The sequence below is a fragment of the Meriones unguiculatus genome, chromosome 6, assembly GCF_030254825.1.
Source record: "Meriones unguiculatus strain TT.TT164.6M chromosome 6, Bangor_MerUng_6.1, whole genome shotgun sequence".
Classification (NCBI taxonomy): Eukaryota; Metazoa; Chordata; class Mammalia; order Rodentia; family Muridae; genus Meriones; species Meriones unguiculatus.
The window spans coordinates 122,886,949-122,905,249 of record NC_083354.1 but is presented as its reverse complement, the minus strand read 5'-3'; the positions used below and the strand labels follow the sequence as shown (position 1 = coordinate 122,905,249).

The following is an 18,301-nucleotide window of genomic DNA, read 5'->3' as shown; positions in this document are numbered from 1 at the left end:
GAAATAGAACTAATTCAAATAGAGAAATCTAAACTTACATTATATAATTTGAAATTTATTAAGGAGAAAAATAACTCTGCTGCCTTTTCAATCCCACCAATGATTTCTTATTCTTTAATGTTTAGAATTTTGTAAAGGTATGTGTGCGTGTGTGCATGTGCGTGAAGATGCCTGTAGAGTTCACAGGGAGCACATCCCTCCAGAGAGGGAGTTACAAGCAGCTGTGAATCTGTTCATGGGATGCGAGTGCTGGGAACCAACCTCAGGTCTACTCCAAAGAAAGATGAGCTCTAACCACTGAGCACCTTGAAGTCCCTATGATTTCTTATTTTATAAGACTAGTAAAAAAGAAAACAATCTATATATTTATTTCTACAATGGGTGAACAGATCAAGTTTTTCTGGAGCAGATTATACCAATAACCCTTCATTATCTACAGACATGGGCCCTTTACAGTTCTTTAAGTGCTGTATTAATTACGGCTGCGTGGAAAGAGAGGGAGGTTGTGGGGGATGGTAGCAATTTCAACCCTACGTCTCATAGTCAAATTTTTGAAATTAGCAATTAAAGATTTTCTTTGATGTTAGATTTGAGAATGTTGATTGGATATGGGTTCTGAGGATGCCCAACTACTTTCTTCACTCTTCCTATAAAGAACTGTATGGAACAGGGACTCCATGTCACTTCTGCCCATGCTTTCAGCATTCTTGTTCTCATGGTAGAAAATAAAACTCTATTCAAACAATGCTCAGGTCAGTGCTAATAACTCTACTTAGGATACCCAGGGTAGCTGCCAGTTAGCAACACTGACTGAGCTCTTGCCCTATGCTGACGTCCTTTCAACCACACAAGCCTTTGTAAACTGCCACCCTTCCAGAGGTTTCTCCCACTGGGCTCGTCTTACCACTTCCACCTATGCACAGAATGGCTCCTAGTTTTCAAAACACATGCTCTGTGGAACAGAAGTTTAGCTCAACCGGGGCACTTTCCTCGGTCACAAAGAGTTTATAACAATTTAATATGTACAATTAAAGCTTCCTTACGAATGCTAACTGTATATGGGAACGGCTCCATGAGAGGTGACAATTTCGGATCCTAAATGAGAATGTACAGCTGGGGCATAGACAGTCTCCATGAGACACAATGTATCCACCCCTGGAGCTGTGCACCTACTGTTTTCACACCCATCAGCATCTATCTATCCATCCATCTATCTATCTATCTATCTATCCATCTATCCATCTATCCATATCCTGAGGCAGAGTTTCTCTGTGTAGTGCTGAACACATAGTATTTGTACATCGGCACTTATTTATTCATTTATTTACTTATTGATATTTATATTTTCTAGGGTAGGGTTTCTCTGTGTAGCCCTGGCTGTCCTGGAATTCACCCTATAGACCAGGCTGGCCCCAAACTCAGAGATCCCCCTTCCTCTGCCTCCAGAAAGCTGGGATTAAAGGTGTGTGCCACGACTGCTTGGCATTACCTGCATTTTACAAAAAAACTTCCAAGAAACAGAGGTGTAAGTACACCTGTGTAACAGACATTTTGTTACCTATTCTAAGGACAGAAGAGCTCGCCTCAAGGTATGACAATTACAACAAATACTCAAGGGGTACTAAGGTGTTCTGGAAAAAGAGCTATACGGGTGACCCTAGAGAAAAGTCAGGCACGGGAAAGACCCACCAGCTATGTTTTGTGGGGAAAACTTCAGCAATGCTCAGTGCATATAATTAACCTGAGTAAGCATGGAGGACTTGCAGGCACTGGGGTGTCCATCTTGTCATGGCACTGAGCTCCTGTGGCACAGCAGGGGCCAGCACCAAGGGTCCCTTAGGGAGTATCTCTATTTCCCCTCTTTCCCACTGAAGATTATTATCTATTTTCTTTCTACAAGCTAGGAAGAGGAAAAAAAGGAAATGCGCACGCACACTCAGGTGTACCCTCCACTCACACAAGTATACTCCCAGGCTGGCTGACAAGCTCGTGAACACGGGGACCAGGAGGCTGGCGCAGTAACCATGTAATTACCACACTCTCTTTAGAAAACAAAGCCAAAAACACCACTGAAAAAAGGTGTGCGCAGATGTCATGTCAGAGCAGTGGCCTGTGCTGTGCTCTGAGCTTATCTTCCAGGCAGAGACGACTTTTTCTCCTACACTGACAGGGACAGCGAGGGTGGTAGACAGGTGGACGCTGCGAGACTGGGAAAGAACAGGAACTCTTTCGAGGTGACCTTGACTCTCACAAATGAGTCTTGAAGAAGGAGGAGGCTGTGCCTCTTCTTCCTTAATGCACTCTACCCTATAATAAACACACAGTACCCCAGGCTAGCCTGTCATCACAACAGAAACTGCCCAGATCAGAGCCTCAGCCCTGCAGCTTCTTTTTCTGTTTGCTTGTCTGACTGTCCTTCATTCCATCTTTTCTAGAGACTGCTGGGAGCAGTCTTTATTATTTTCATTTTTGAGGCAGGCTCCCATGAACCTCACACTGCCCCACCCCATGCCTGCCCTGATGGCTAGCCCCAAACTTGCTACAGAATTGACAAGGGACCTGAACTCCTGATCCTCCCTCTGCCTTCTTGGTGCTGGGATTACAGGCATGTGCTACCGTGCCTGCCTATGCTATGTGCTGGGATGGAACCCAGAGCGTTGTACAGGCTTGGTGAGCGCTCTGCCAACTGAGGCACAGCCTCAGCCCAGTGCACACATTTCGAACCAGTGCTCAGCTCAAACACCAGCTGTGGCTTTCCTCCACCTACAGTCTGGCTCCAAAGTAACATATGACCCCATCTGAGGGCTTCATTGCAGGGTCCACTCTATCCGAGGGGCACGGTCCCTCTGTTCAAACACACTGCTGCACTCTGGGTGGGAACCCTTTTGTTCTTGTCTTTGGATGTGTTAGGACTTCAGCCTCAGCATCCTCTCTTTTTCTAGTCCTGCCTGGCAAAATCCTTGTCTCATATGCCATCTTCCTCTGGGACTTTTAACTCAATCTCTTCACATCCTGCTGGCTCCCTACTGGCTATGCTCACACAGTCTTGGCACAATCATCTCCTTAACAGTTTTCTGAAAGTATGTGAAGCATTTAACCCATGTGAGCCAGTCACACGTCACCATGGAGTAGAAAACAGCAAGGCTATCAGTAACGGACAATATAATGAACAAAACTTTAATATTCCCTCCCACTTTAGGGGACACATGCTGAAAGCCTCCAGACTGCAAGGGACCTAAGGCCACTTTTCCAACACACACCTCAAGTAGCTGCCAATGGCTGCCCCCATGGACATGCTCTTAAGTGCTTTGGGCTCAAACTCCCCTCCCCCAAAACACCTCCCAGGGCTCCTCTGTCTTTAGCAGCAGGCTGGGCCCTGCAGACAACATCTGTTCCTGGAGCAAACGCCCGCTTCCTGATGAAGGGGGTTGGTAACAGGCAGGGTGGCCTGGTGCTTCCAGAGAGCATTGGCCACCACTGAAGGGGGACACGCCCACGAGCGGACAGGGCTGTGATGAGCACACACCGCGAGAGCACGGGGCCTCAGCACAGGGCCAGGGGGGAAGCTTCTGAAGCTTGTACCGACCTCCATTTTAACAAGCTCCAGGTGGGCAGGCTTACCATTGATTAGATAGGGATGGTTGCAGCATTTTCTCAACTCCATCATAGTGTTTAAAAGGTTAGGTACGTTAGCTTGTCCACCACCTTTGGAAAGAAATGTAAAATTCTTCTCAAGGATGGCTCGGTAATATTTCTTCTGAATGTTTGTTAGCTCAACTTCAATAATAGTTTCTTCTTTGGGGGCCAAGTTCTTTTCTACATCCTCTTTGAGACGTCTCAACATCATTGGCTTTAGAATAGCCTGTAGTTTTTGCACCTAAAAAAGGACCTCATGTCAATACTGGTATCTCCATTTGCTTGCGTGTTAAAACATTCCAGCATTTTTTATAAAGGGAAGACTGTCTCATTTATTTAGTATCCATTTTCAGTTTCCAAAGCCTAGGAAGAATGTAAAGGAGCTACACTTGGAGTTGTCATAAGAGACGTACAAGAAGGCTGCGTGGCCTATGTCAAAGAGAAAACTTTACTTATTCAGAACTCCTAAAGAGCTTGAAGGGCTTGAAAACCTCAGAGTAGGGCTGGGAGGGCAGGGGGTGTGTTTATTTAGTTTTTCCTTTTGTTTTAGCCATGGGGATGAATAGGAAAGGAACAAGGGCAATGTCAGAGGGTTGGTTCTATGCTTCTCTTTCCTCTGTGGAAAGAGATGACGAATGTGGTGAGGGGCTGAGAAAAATTATTCGGCATTGATGACCATACCAGACAGAGAAGTCTCAGTCTGGTTTTCTCTTGCACTGACTGGCACGATATTGTCGTTATCTTACAGAAGAGAAACCAAACGGACCCAACTCTGCACTCAATCAGGAGGCCTGGGCCAGTGGGCTGGAGAGAGGGCAAGTCCCAAGATTTCAAGCTTATGAACGCATTCATTTCAGTGAGGTGTAGCTCTTTGCTGGCTCACTGACAGGAGGCTCCACACGAGTTAGTGCACCCTTACGGGGCCTACAGCGGCCAAGTGTTTCTCACACACGAGCCCTTTGGTTTCTCCCAGGAATCCGCTGGGCCAGGTAGGCCTCTAATTTTGAAATGAAAATAAATAGGCTCGAAGCAGTGTGGTTCAGAGATGAAAGCAAGGACCCAAAATTCCAGTGACAGGTGGATCCACAACCCCAGGAGCTTCTGACACTGCCCCTGAAGTACACCCTCCAGAAACACTAACCCAGATGGCACAGGACTCCCTGAAAGTTGGGTTTGTAAAGTAACCAGCCTATAAAAACTCAACAGGCTGTTGGGGGTGGGAGAGGGAACGGCCAAGGGACAAACAAGACCAGCTTTGTAACGATGACTTCAAGCCCTAAAGAAGAATGCACAACGCTTGTAGGACAGAATCCTTACAGCTTAAAGTTCACAAAAGCCAAAGCTTTGCCATTTCACGGGCTCATCTTCAGTTTTGTGACTGAAAGGCAGAGTGAAGGGGTGAAGTACCTGCTCTTCCGTTTTCAGATCACCAAATTCTTGCATAAAGGTTGTTTCTGAAGGGAAGCGACTTGGCTCCAAGAAATGAAGCAGGCTGAAGAGCTCTTCCACAGTGTTCTGCAGCGGGGTCCCAGTCAGCAGCACTTTGTGTTCCTGTAAGGACGTGAGGAGAACAACTTGCCAAACCAGAACAGCACAGTTTCTCACAGCTAACACTTTTCTCTCTGCATCTAGACTCCCCTACTTCTGCTCGCCATGGGGGGCTCCACCACACATCATGTGTAGAACTTAGAACAAAGAAAGCGATACAGGCACGTTCCTGCTTCTGGGGGACCACACAGAACACAGAGAACCCCATGGCAAACCCTGTAGACCCTTTCCAAGTGCCCCACCAGTCCTCTATCTTCTGAGTTGGCTAGGCTGAGATTTAAGGATGATGGTTTCCAGTCTAAGTGGTGTTTTATTTTCCCCCTCCACTGTAGTTTTTCCTAAAGTCCCTAGACTCAGCTACATGCTCCTTTCTATTCTCTAGAACAGCAGGACCCTCACCTTTCCATCTGCTTCCAGCATGACTCACTGTAGAGACAAAAGAAGTGCCTCTAAATGTGACAGCACCTGAAAAAATGACTCTGTCCTACAAAAGTTCCCAACTACCAAGAGGTGGCTTAGTTTTAAATACCACAAACATTTTTAAAAATTCAATGCTCTTTCTAACTTTGTGTCTTTGAAGTACATTAGATTTTTCCTTAGCCAGCCTTCCTGCTTGTGAGCTCCTTCCTCCAGGTCTAGGTCTTGATGCAACTATGCCTTCTCTTTCTATTTTGACACAAGCAACAGAGAGGCCCTTTAAACTGATCAGGATTAGCAATGCTAACTTATTTCATTTGTTCGTTTGTTCATTCATTGCTCGTCTCTCATATATGACATCCAGACTGCAATTTCTCCTCCCTCTTCTCCTCCCAGTCCTTAAGGAAAGAAAAAAAAAAAAAAAAAAAAACAAAAAAAAAACAAAAGTTAATACATGGTCTCATGTGTCCCATGCTGGACTTAAGCTTATGATACTCTTGCCTCCACCTTCCAGGTGCTGAGATTGCCAGGACATACGCCCTGCTTTGGGGGTGGGGTCAAGAAAATAGAAGGGTTGGTGGATATTAGGCTCTACCAACTGAGCTACACCCCTAGGCCTGAGCTTATGAAATTTAAAAGCCTTGATATTTCATCTTTGTTTGGGTATGTGATGTATAACCCAGCAAATTTATTTTAGGAAGTGACTGCAGCCACGTGGAGATTTCAAAATAAGATTCTGATTTAACCTGAAATCTGACCATGCAGAACATACAGTCACTAAACCCTCGTGAGGTCATCTACATGATGGCAATATCTGCCAGCTCTGTCTGTCAATGGGGAAACAGTTTGGTGTTTTCTTCCTCTCTTGGAGAAGTGTCTGATTAAAGATGGATGGGTTACCATCATCACTAGGTTCAGAAAGCATGCACAATCCACAAATGAATCCAGGGCTTCTAGACTGCTGAGTTTCACAGACCACAATCACTGAAATACCAAAGTCCTAGATGACTTTATCCAAGAGAGTTTGAAAATGTAGTCACAGAGTGAGGAAAGACGCTGCGGTGAAGGAATGGTAGCCATGCCGGGCTGACTGTCTCGGACTTTTCTTATGCCCTTTCTCACTGACTTAATTTCTGAGCACTTATCTTAAACGTCACTACTTTGAAACACTCATTTCAAATGCTCTGTGTGAGTAGAGGAGCCTGTCTCGGGCTAGGGGCACTATCTCCTCCAGTCTCAGCAGACAGGTGGAGATGCATCTGCCTCAAGAATGCGCTTGCTCTCTTTGGTACAGATGGAGGATGTGTACTTAATTTCATTTTAGCAACACATTTTTATGTGGAGCCTCCTGTGAATGCAGAGACAACAGAATCAACAAAGACCTAAAGGAACCTTAAGGCAGCCCCTCTTTGTTGAGGGCTTTCCTTTCAAGAGCTCCTACGGAGGACTGTGTCAACGGTTATTATCCCTACACACCTCCGTTTCCTTTGTCACAGGAGAGACACATACCCAGGAATCTTCTTTTGGGGCTTGGAGATTACCTTCATCAAGCACATGCTCAACTCAACCCAGTCTAGTACAAGTAACAGCAATCCCTAAGACCTCCAGCCCTGCCTGGACAGGGCTCCTCCTCACAAGTTAACTATGGCAAGAGTATAGGTTCAAATGATGGCGCGGTAAGGATTTAAGCACCAAGCACTCATCTATTCTCTACTGCACCAATACAAGGGCACTGTGACTTTGAACAACAACATCTTCCACCTTAAAAGCATCTCTCCTGAGACAGGTCACTCCAGATTCCTAGTGCATTATTCAAAATGTGTTACAGGCACACTGCCTGTGACAGCCAGAACCCCTACGACTGGTCTCACACTGCAAGGGGCAGCCTCAGCCTCCTGCCGACTCAGTGAGGAAAACATTATTATTTCCCTATGTGCTATTATGCATGAAAGGTAAATATCTCAAAGGCAAGTAAGTTTTTTGATGTTGAGATAAATAATTTTTTCTCACCCCCCCCAAAAAAAAACCACAAAACAGTATTTTACAGTGAAATCTACTATTTTGAGACTCAAAAATTAATACTAAACCATAACTTAGGACAAGCTCAGTCACATGACTTTAAGCCTTCAAAACTGGACATACAGAATCTCTTAGTGGGTCACCATGAAGACACACCCCTGCTCTGGAGACAGAGATATGTCTTGAATATCTGTGTTTCCCCACAATGAAAGGATTACTTCCCTGCGCTGCTGGAGTCCCTGTCACCTGCAGAAACAAAGACAGCCAGGAGTCCTTCCTTCTCTAAGACCCCACATCAGGGCCTTTCTCTGTTTCTCTAAACGTTCATGCTGCTTTGCAGACTGGCTATCAAAAGTGTTGACCTGCCTTATGGGAAACACTACCTTAAGTAGGAAAAAAAAAAAAAAAAAATCAGTCAGATGTTCAGATATCTTCCTTTTAGCAAAATTAGATTTCACCTGTTTGTAATTAAAAGAATGGCTGGTTAGGCTAGCCCCTTGCAGAAGCTGTGACAGAAAGCTCCGAGGTTCTTTTCAGCAGTTCCAGTCTTTAGCAAAATGTGTACAGCCCCGAACGTGCAGAAGGGTCCCTCCATCCACTCCCAATAACAAAAGTCCTATCAACTCACAGCAGCTCTTTAGGTTAAGTTAACTGAATCTGCCAATACATTCTAAACGATAACAACTTTCCTTTTCAAATGCACACCAAAAACGGGAAGCAGGGCTGGTGAGATGGCTCAGCAGGTGAAGGTAGCTGCTGCCAAACTGACAACCTAAGTTCACTCGCCAGAACTCACAAGGCAGAGAGAACCAACACTGAGGTATGCGTGGGACCTCGACACGTAAGTAAATGAATGTAAAGGAAGGGTAGGGAGGGGCAGACAAATGGTCACGCTATCTTCCCACCTAGGGGGCAAGAAGAAATTCAAGGACAACAGAACCTGTAGCAACTTCTGTCAGAGGATCATATACACAGCAGGCATAACAAATACCCAAAGAATGCTCTTCTTACAACATGCCACTAGTAATTATTCCTACAGAAAAGAAAAATCTTAGAATACCAAAGTAGGAAGACGTGGCTATTTGGAAAAATAAGAATAAGCATGGTTTTAAACCCTAGAACAAATGTTGAGGTCTTCAATATCCCAAACTTTTTAGCATCTGTATAATCTGAAGATATGTCCCAGCCAACCAACCGACAGCAAGCATCTACAACTGGCCCAGTGGAGCAAAAAACCACATGCTTGGGAATGTAGCTGAACTGTTATCACTGAGGCAGAGCTTGGTCCAACAGTTAATGACGTGGCAAATACTTGAAATTGACGTTGGTACAAACAGCATGACCATACTCTGCTGTGATACCAGGAAACAGTGTTACGAATGCAGAAGGCAACAGCAAGTTCTGAAAGGCTTAGAACGGACAGCTCTAAGTTTGGGGGACTGACGGGCTTTGCAGCGGCCCTTCATAGGAAGACCATTCAAAGACTAGAGCGACAAGGAGGAAACTTGGAGGCAGCACCAATCATCACTAACCAGGTCCATCATCTTGAGTCCTTCCAGCAGCTTGCAGTTCCTGTTTTTCAGCCTGTGGGCTTCATCAATGACCACACAGCGCCAGGGAATATTGCGCAGCTCAGGACAATCAGTCAGAATCATCTCAAACGTAGTGATGATGGCGTGAAACTTATAGGACCCCTTTATCACTCGACCCTACAGGTACAAAGCAGATTCATTACTCAGGAGTGATTATGTTGGTAAATCTGAGGATATAAAAAGCTGCTAACATTTAAACCTTTGGAGACCTCTGTATTTTAGGTTAGCACAGTCTGTTTCCAGGTTACTTTTTAGGCTACAGCTATTTTGGTAAAAACAGAATCTTAAAACATTTCCTTTCTAAAAGAAACTGGCTAAGTGCTAGGTCAAATTTCCTCACAGATCACATATAGTAAAGTGCCATTAGGGGCATCCAGTCTAGCTACAACCCACAGAATCTAAAAGGAAATTAAGTGCTAAGGTAACTGAATTTTTTTTTAAGTTTCTCTAATTTATTTTTCTACTTGTTTTATTAACATGTCTTAAAAAAAATGCCAAATATTTGAAGTAGAAAAAAAATCTGAAGAGGATGTACCTTATTTCTCAAATCTAAAGATAAATACAGATTTCAGTATTTTCCTCTTTTAACTGTAGGTCACACTTTTGATTTAAAGAGTATGTATACATTTGCCTTATTTCCAACTATAAGACAGCAGCTACTGCTTAAAACTTATACCTGGTTTAGCATGTATCATCTATCATGTATGCATAATACTTTATTGCTAATATTAAGCAATAATTACAAGCAGGTAACTACAAAACAAAATTAGAGCAACTCCTACTAAACAAAGTATTAATAAATCCCTTTTTTTTTAATACTGGAATTTTTACAATACTTAATATCTTTTCACTTCTGGTCATAGTATAATAATATGTTCCCTCTGGTCACAGTTAGTATCTTCATTGTTTTTGTTTGTTTGTATGATATCATCTCAAGCATGCAAAATAAAACCAAGCTATTAACATATCATGGAGTTTTGTAGTCAGCAAGTGTTAAGAAAAGTTATTCCTTCTAATTAAGTAGTCACAACAATGAATGCTAAAATATAAAATGTGGTATTTGCAGATGTAGAAAGATTATGCAAACATGTATTGGATAAGAAATCTCAAGCAAGTTTCTCAAGACGGCAAAACTCAAGGCATTCCCATGTCAGAGAGTTGAGTCTTCAACCCCCTAAAACTTATACAATAGGCATAGCGTCACCCCCCCAAGGCTTACCTGGGGATCTTTGAAGTACATTTCATACAGCTGAATGGTCCGACGGCTGGCTTGGCTCCCGTGATACACAACCACGTTCAACTCCGTCCAGGTCCGGAATTCCCTTTCCCAGTTGGGGATCGTGGACAATGGGGCAATTACTAAAAAAGGGCCATGGATTCCTTTCAAATATATCTCATAGAGAAATGTAATGGACTGGATAGTTTTTCCCAAACCCATTTCATCTGCTAAAATGCAGTTTCGCCTTTGGGAAAGAAAAATACAGGAAAGCTTAATGAGTATCCGCTATTGCTCTCCTTTCACAAAATACATACTGCAAATACTTGTTCACCCCATATGACTTTATCTTCCTAGTTCAACAAAATACGTTTCAAAGAAAATTCTCTAAGAAACAAATATTTCTACATAGATCTGTTATTAATTTAATTAATGAATAACTTAAGTGTATCCCAACAGCTGAATTTTAAAAACATATTGCAGCAAAAAAATCTTATTTACCTTAAAAAAAATTAATAGTTCTAATACTACAAAATACAGCATTTATTAAAAGTAAAGAGAAACATGTTTTACATACATGTTGTACCAATTGAAAAGTAGCCAGTTTACTCCCTCCAACTGGTATTCCCTGAGTTTGTTCTTGTTTTTATACTCCCTGGAACTCTCCGATTTCTTCCAGTCATCAGCAGGAGGTCGCTCCTGTTCCAAATATAGTAAATCCCATTAGTGGTTTCTCAAAGACTGCACCACTGTGCTAGGCCCAAATTAAACCCTTCACCAGGAGTCAGTCCTCACCACACGCTCTGTTTCCGGCTCCCTGGACATGAGTTTTTCAAACTCTTCAATCTTCACTGGATCTATGTCCTGCCTCAGCTCCCAAGTGCTGTCTTCGTAAGGGAGTGAGCACCACTTTACCAGATAGTGAGTCACAGGCTGAGCAGGTTTAAACAAAGCAGAACTAGAGTCATTCGACCAGACGTTATATACGAAGGAAGCGACATGTGCTCTGTTTTGCTGATCAGTACAACCCCTGGCATTAGGAAGACTGAACTGACTATATATAGTCTGAACTATAAAATATATAGTTTTATATTTTAAAACTATAACCACTGAAAGTTGTCTCCAGTATACACTGGAAACTGTATTATTGAGTATTAACAGAAAAAAGAATCAGCTTTTTATCTGAATCATTGGTTCATGACCGAGTATCAAGGATAGCTAATGAATAGCAAAAAGCCAAATCAAAAACTCATTTTTATCTGATCCAACTATTCATCAAATACCTGATTTAGATTTATTATAGTAAAAAAATAATCTTAGTACGTTTGTTTATATAACTGAATAGTTGCTTGAAGAGTGAAACACAGACAAATTTATTAGGACAATCTACTTCTTCCTTCAGGGGAAAATGCTGTTTGAATTTAGTCGTATTAAAACATAATGAACTTGAGTTCTACAAGAACGAAGGGCAAAATATTTTGGGTGGTCTGTGTGAGCAGGAATTCTCCTTTTGGCTCCTTTAGAAGAGACTTGAGTCTGTTGATCTGCAGTTCAAGATCAAGGTACGCTGGCTTGTCAAAAATATTTGCTGCCAATGTAAATATGCTATGGGACAGGTTTTTACGGACAACTAAGCAATACGACATGGGTGAAGACGACATCGATGGCATCGCACACACGGTCTTGAAACACTGCAAGCTTCATTATTTCAAGTTTAGAGTACAGGATGGTGTTCCTGGAAGGCTCTTCCAGCTCAGCAAGAGTGAAGGACTCACACAGAAAACTCACCCCCACAGAGGCCAGGAATTGGAGAGCTCACGACAAAGAGGCCAACGGCAACCGAGACAAGCTTGGTCCTCAGTCTTGTCTCATCCTCACCTCCCTACCAGCTTCCTTTCTAGTCTCAGAGGCACAAGAAAGCCAGGTGTGGGGTCCCAAAGATAAGTCTTTCTGGTCCCCCACCAACTGGAGTTCACCAGCGCCGCTGAGGGTGCTCAGTGCCAACTAACGCTAAACTCCAATCCGCTATAGGTGTGCTGTCAATCCCACAGGGGGACAGCGCTACACGACACAGACATACAAAACTGCTGAGGTCTTCACTGATCACCATAGAGCTGTGAAAATTTTCACGCAGTTCAGACTGAAAACAGCAAAACTATTCAGACCACACATAAAAAATACTTAGCCCTATCAAGTCACAGAACTAATAAGAGATCTCTAGGTTTCAGTTACACAAAGACCAAGAGCATGTGGAGGGAGGTTCTGACCAAGCCTTGATTTCGTCCCTTCTGTGAGCACACAGGAGCTGCCTGAACCACCCTGGGCAACCCAAATGAGCTCCTGTTACCTCGCCCCGGTCATCTGTGCTATGGGCAAAGTCCATTATCCGGTCAACTTCCACATAATCTGGATTAAAAAGATCATCCTCAATCTGTTCCAAAAAAGAAAAATAAAAAAAGTTAAAATGCTTATTCATTTCTTCAGAGAAACACTATTTCACTTTTCATTAGGCAATAATATTTTGGGTCACAGCAACACAAAATTTGTATTTGACATACTCTATTATATTAATTGAAATGCTACAATTTAACAAAATCACTCCCCATGAGGAAATCAAACTTCTCAGACTTTGTTAACTGGGTATTTTAATTACTGTGTGAAACCTTTTACTATGAGGGAATGTTTAAGAATATTTCAAATGAAGTGTGAAATTACAATTCACTAATGGGCAATCCAAAAGGCTTATGGCAGGCAATACATTTCGCATTCTTGAAAAGGGAGTCTGCAGTGGAGAGTCAGAGCCACACGTGGTACGTGCGAGCGCAACTCAGAATGCTGGGAGGAGCCTTGTACGGGTTAGCATAGGCCACTAACGCCGACCCCGGCAGGTTCCACACTGACTGAGCACCTCGGGGTGTTTGGAAACCTTTGCCAGCCGGCGTTTGTATTCCATTACAGTCGTCCCACTGATCTTAAACATTCCAATATCTTATTTGTACTGAGCACTAAGTGTTTGGGTAAAAGAAAAAAAAAAAAAACAAAAAAAAAAAAACCCAAAGAAACGAACCCTAAGTGGAGTTACTTAACTAATATTCTAACGATATCTACAAAAGCAGAGTGGTACTGCTGGTTTAGAAAGAATACAAGAACAGGATACGGTTCAAGCATGTTACAGTTCACATGAAAGAACAGGCTGCAGCTTCATTGGAAGCTCTAGGCCTTGCCACACTGTAAGAAGCCCACATCCCTGTCTGAGTGAGAAGACACACACAGATTAGCTTAGTAATATCCCGTAATGCTCACAAGCAAAAGGCAGCTCAGAGTCCGTCATTCTCCATCCCTTGAAAAGGGAGCTGTCAGTTACACACTGTGTTCAAGGAAGACACCCTCTCTGGCTATTTGTACCCACTGAAAACATCCAACTTGGGTGCTTTGGGTCATGAATTATGAAACAAAAAGCAGATACAAAAATGTGCTTCTGTTTGCCTTTGGCGTTTTCACAGAGGAGAGCAGCAGTAAGGACACATTCCATTGGTCACTTGACTTAAAGTGTTAACACACTGATGAATTTAGCTTTGCCCAAGCTTCAGGGTTTAGGCAAATGGCATGCACATATTATTTATACACAAGACAAGCAGTGAAATATTGTGCAAGCTAGGTATGGATGGCAAAGGCTCTCTGTAAAACCACTTCCTTTACATCATGAGCTTTCATAGTCAATGCTCGATCTACCTTCCCCTACATCCACTCCCAATGAGGGCACTCAATGGCACCATGTATGTGACGGACTTCCTGGTCTAACTGTTATTTCTGAATACACTGTAGATGCAGCAGAGTCAGGAGGCCTAAGCTTCGGCAAAGCATGCAAAAGCAGCCATAGCTAAGAACCCTAAGGGAACAGAGTTGAAAAACGGGTAAAGCCATGATCACAGATGGGTCTGCATGTATGTAAGAAAAAAGAAGGGGGTAGGGATGGGATGGACAGAGTTGTATTCTTTTCTACTAAGTCTCATTCAGAGTGGAACTAAGATTTCCAGTTGCCATTTTACCAGGAAGATAATGCTTTGCATCCTGACAGCAAATGACTCACAGATAACAGGTTCAGACTAATAGTCTGTAGGGTCAGAAACAATTCACTGACGAGTTTGCACTTACAGCAACCAGAGTCCAAATGAATTTACTGAACAGGAGCATGATTTAAGGGTGGGGAAAGCTCCCATTGTGCTTCCCCCTGTTCCCTCCTATTGAGCTTCTGTAAAAAGGCCAGCTGGACATACGGCTCCCCTCTCTAGTGTCTCAAAATTTTACCTTTATGCTCATAAAGGAGGGCACAAGCAATAGAACTCACGGCTTGGTTTTGTCTTGTTTTCCAGACCACTCTTTCAAAGAAAAACCGTCCTAATATTTTCCTAGGTGAGAGAACTGAGTCACACTCAGTAGCCCAAGTCTCTCAGTGTTGAGTGCTCATTGCTCTTGAGGCAGCAGAACAGGAAGGTGAGACCAGAGAGAGCGGCACCGGGCATCCAGGGCTTCCGGTCTGCAGGTGTCCCCAGGACAGGGACAGAAAAGCACACCCAACCCCTGAGACTTCTAGGATACTAGGCTCAAATTACTAATGTTCTCCTGTCTCACCCTCCTCATCTCCACCAAGGGCCAAACATGGAAGGCAGTGGTCCAACCGTCGACAGTTTACAATCCTATTTGTTGCAGCTGATGCTCAGTTTAGTCCTTATTTATTTACATTTTGCATTTTTGCCCCTGTCAGTTCTGGGGGGATTGAACCCAGAGCCTCACACTTGCAAGCAAGTATCTACTACTTGCAAGGGCCTGCTATACGCCAGGCCCTTATTAACTCTTTTGGGAAAATGGCTAAGAAATGATTAGGTAGTCTCTCTCAAAGGTGTTGTTTTTTTAAAAGCCTTCTTGTCTTGTATGGGAAGGTAAGTTGGTGATCTCCAGTCCAGAGAACCAGCTAAGCAGCTTGTGAAAGCATCCTTTAAGACATAAGCTGGTCCTCTCCTCAATGCAGATTAGCTATCTGTCTATCTAGAACTGATAACAGAGGGCAAAGAGAACAAGGTTAGGAGACACTGCCTGCCCTCTGTGCAATGGCACGCAGCATCTGCTCAGTGACCTCTGTGAGAGGCACACGCTTGAGCAACAGCCATCTGTGACATATCCCCATCAGCATAAACCTTCATACCTACTGATGCTTTTGACCTGTGCTCGGCAGACTTCCGCCCGCTGACTGTGTTTGCTCCTCAGCTGCATGTTTATTGTAAAATATTAATTGCTCCACCACTGCTATTTCCACATGCTGTAAGAACCTGTATTTTCTAGATGAAGCCAACAGGAAGAATGAGATATTTCCTATTTACAAATTTTAGCAATACCAGTTACCAATACGGAAGTAACAGTACCAAATGAGGCAAGCTAGTCTTTCGCTTACTGTCCTAAAATTCAAACTTTAGAGTATTTCAATAAAGAAAACATTTCAAAAATTAACCAGGTGCTTCATACCTCTGAAAGGAATTTGCTCTGGCCCTGCTTTGACTTAAACCGTTTTATCTTTTGCTGAATTCTCCTATCTTTCTCCAGATCTTCTACCGATGCCCATTGACAATGAAGATAAGAGCTGAAAGAATAAAAGGAAACATTTAGAGGGTAATCATTTAACTTATGTCTTATTTTAAAAAATCATCAAAAATATCATTCACACACACACATACATGTCCACTTAATGATCACTGATGGTACCAAGCAACATTCAATATAGCCACTTATGTCTGAAAAACAAAAGAAAATCAATAATGTCGTAGTACTTAAAAGTTGCTATCTGCCTAGCCTGGGGCTTTATCCACTACCCGATAAAAACACTAAAAATTAAAATCCAACTAACAAGCAAACAGAAAAGAGCCCAATAACAAGAGATATTTTCCTAAGTTAACAGATTATACATCAGTATCAATTAGCACTACAGGGTGGCCTTAATTATGAAATGTTTTGAGCCTTTTAACTTTGAGAAATAAATGGCTTTATTCAAGCTAACAAAATAAATAAATAAATTTAAAGTCTCAGTTCCTTTGGGGATCAGGGAAGTAGTAGTGTGGCCCCAGTTCATACAGAGCCTACACACAGACCCTCATGATCAGCTTCAGGACAGAGGGGGCAGCCCTGGCTCCTGCCTGTGCCCCTCTGATGGAGCTCCACCACCATCCCTGTGCTGCTGGCTTGTGTCCTTGGAGAACTAGAAACAACGTCTCTCAACACTTTTCATTCAAACTCACTCACTGGATAACTTCTACCGGGTCATGGCCAACTCCCATCTCTTTCAGACTCATCACCTGCCATGAACAGGTTTCCCTTCCTTGACCTGAACTGGTACACATTCTGAACCCCCATTTCTCCTTCCACAAGACTCAAAAGTACAATCGATGTTTTACGACGCCTTCAAAATTGTGCTATTTGACATTTTGGTATGATGCTGCACCATCTTCCCATCACTGCCCCCGGTGGCTACCAGCATCTTGTTTTTCTTTCTGGGATGACATTAAAAAGCTGGTGCTAAGCACAGTGGTTCATGCCTAAAATCACAGCACTTGGGAGGCAAGAGAGATAAGAGCATGTTCAAGATCAGCCTAGGTGACATAGCAAAGCCCTGTGTCCAGGCCACAGAGGAAGACAATGCAGCCAGCCCTGAGGAGACCTGATAGGCTAGGGTCAGAGGGAAGGGGAGGAGGACCTCCCCATCAGTGGACTGGGGGAGGGGCACGGGAGGAGAGGAGGGAGGGAGGGATTGGGACAGAATGAGGGAGGAGGGCCACAGTGGGGATACAAAGTGAATAAATTGTAATTTTAAAAAAAGGTTTAAAAAAAAAAGAAAACTAAAGGGTAGGAATGCAGCTCAGTAGCAGAGTACATTACAAGCATATGCAAAGCTCAGGACTCAGCATTATTATGAGAGAAAGAAAGGGTGATATTTGGATCTATAACTCTTCCAGCATCAAGATACCACCACACAGAGATGAAGCGGCAATCAAAGAATCCTTCAAAATGGTTTCCTATTGAGATTTATGTCCTAATATATCTTTCCAGATCTAGGACTTAATAAATACTAAAGTCAAGTGAAAGAGTATTTTAAACATTTTTTGCCTTAAATAGATATGAATTCATATAACCCCCACAACACACACACAGAAAATAGAGCAAATGCATGCACCAAAATGTTAACAATTATTATGAGTAGTAAGATAACAAATGTTTTTATTTTCTGCTTTCAACTTGTACAGATTTCTAGTAAATAATAAGCAATAGAGCCATGAATAGAAAACACGAAGCAGCCTACTCTATCCTTCTTGTTAACTGACAGAAAAGACACATGGACAGGTAAAATTTTGCCTTGAGGAAGGGACAAACACCTGTGAAGCCACGAGAACGCTCCAACTTGGACACAAGTACTTGGGCAAGCAGATCTGGCCCTGCTCTGCCAACTGCAATCTGACATTTTCAGCCACTGACTCCACCCTGACGTTCTACCCTGACAGTGGTAACTCATTATAGAGACTGACTAGGGAAACAGAAGAAAAGTAACAGAGTCAAAGCCGTCTACTGCCTCTTAGTTAATTAAGGCAAGAAAGCAGAAGCAGTCTTTCTGATACACTAGCGAGCGCTGAAGGCATGAGGCAAGTGCTCATGGAGGGGGTCAACTACAAGAAAAACAGACTAGGAAATAATCTCAATGAAACCTTACAAAACATGGCTGATGGTTACTTTGAAAAAAAATTTATTTCAAGATGTAAGTTTTCTTATGTGAAATGAGCTAAATGATATTTGTAGCTATTGTTGATAAAGATGGTACAGAGGGGAACTTGAT

General features: G+C 42.9%; 1 protein-coding gene across 5 annotated transcripts in view; it reads right to left on the bottom strand.

The window, feature by feature from the left end:
• Positions 1-18,301, bottom strand: part of Chd7 (chromodomain helicase DNA binding protein 7) — a 178,495-nt gene that overhangs the window by 31,023 nt on the left and 129,171 nt on the right. For all 5 annotated transcript variants that reach the window (XM_021645015.2, XM_021645021.2, XM_021645020.2 and 2 more), the window contains exons 8-15: positions 15,949-16,063; positions 12,776-12,859; positions 11,224-11,361; positions 11,006-11,127; positions 10,432-10,675; positions 9,153-9,329; positions 5,044-5,187; positions 3,622-3,877 (exon numbers count right to left, since the gene is read on the bottom strand). In XM_021645015.2, coding sequence (XP_021500690.2) covers positions 3,622-3,877; positions 5,044-5,187; positions 9,153-9,329; positions 10,432-10,675; positions 11,006-11,127; positions 11,224-11,361; positions 12,776-12,859; positions 15,949-16,063 — 1,280 coding nt within the window. The remainder of the gene's footprint in view (positions 1-3,621; positions 3,878-5,043; positions 5,188-9,152; positions 9,330-10,431; positions 10,676-11,005; positions 11,128-11,223; positions 11,362-12,775; positions 12,860-15,948; positions 16,064-18,301) is intronic.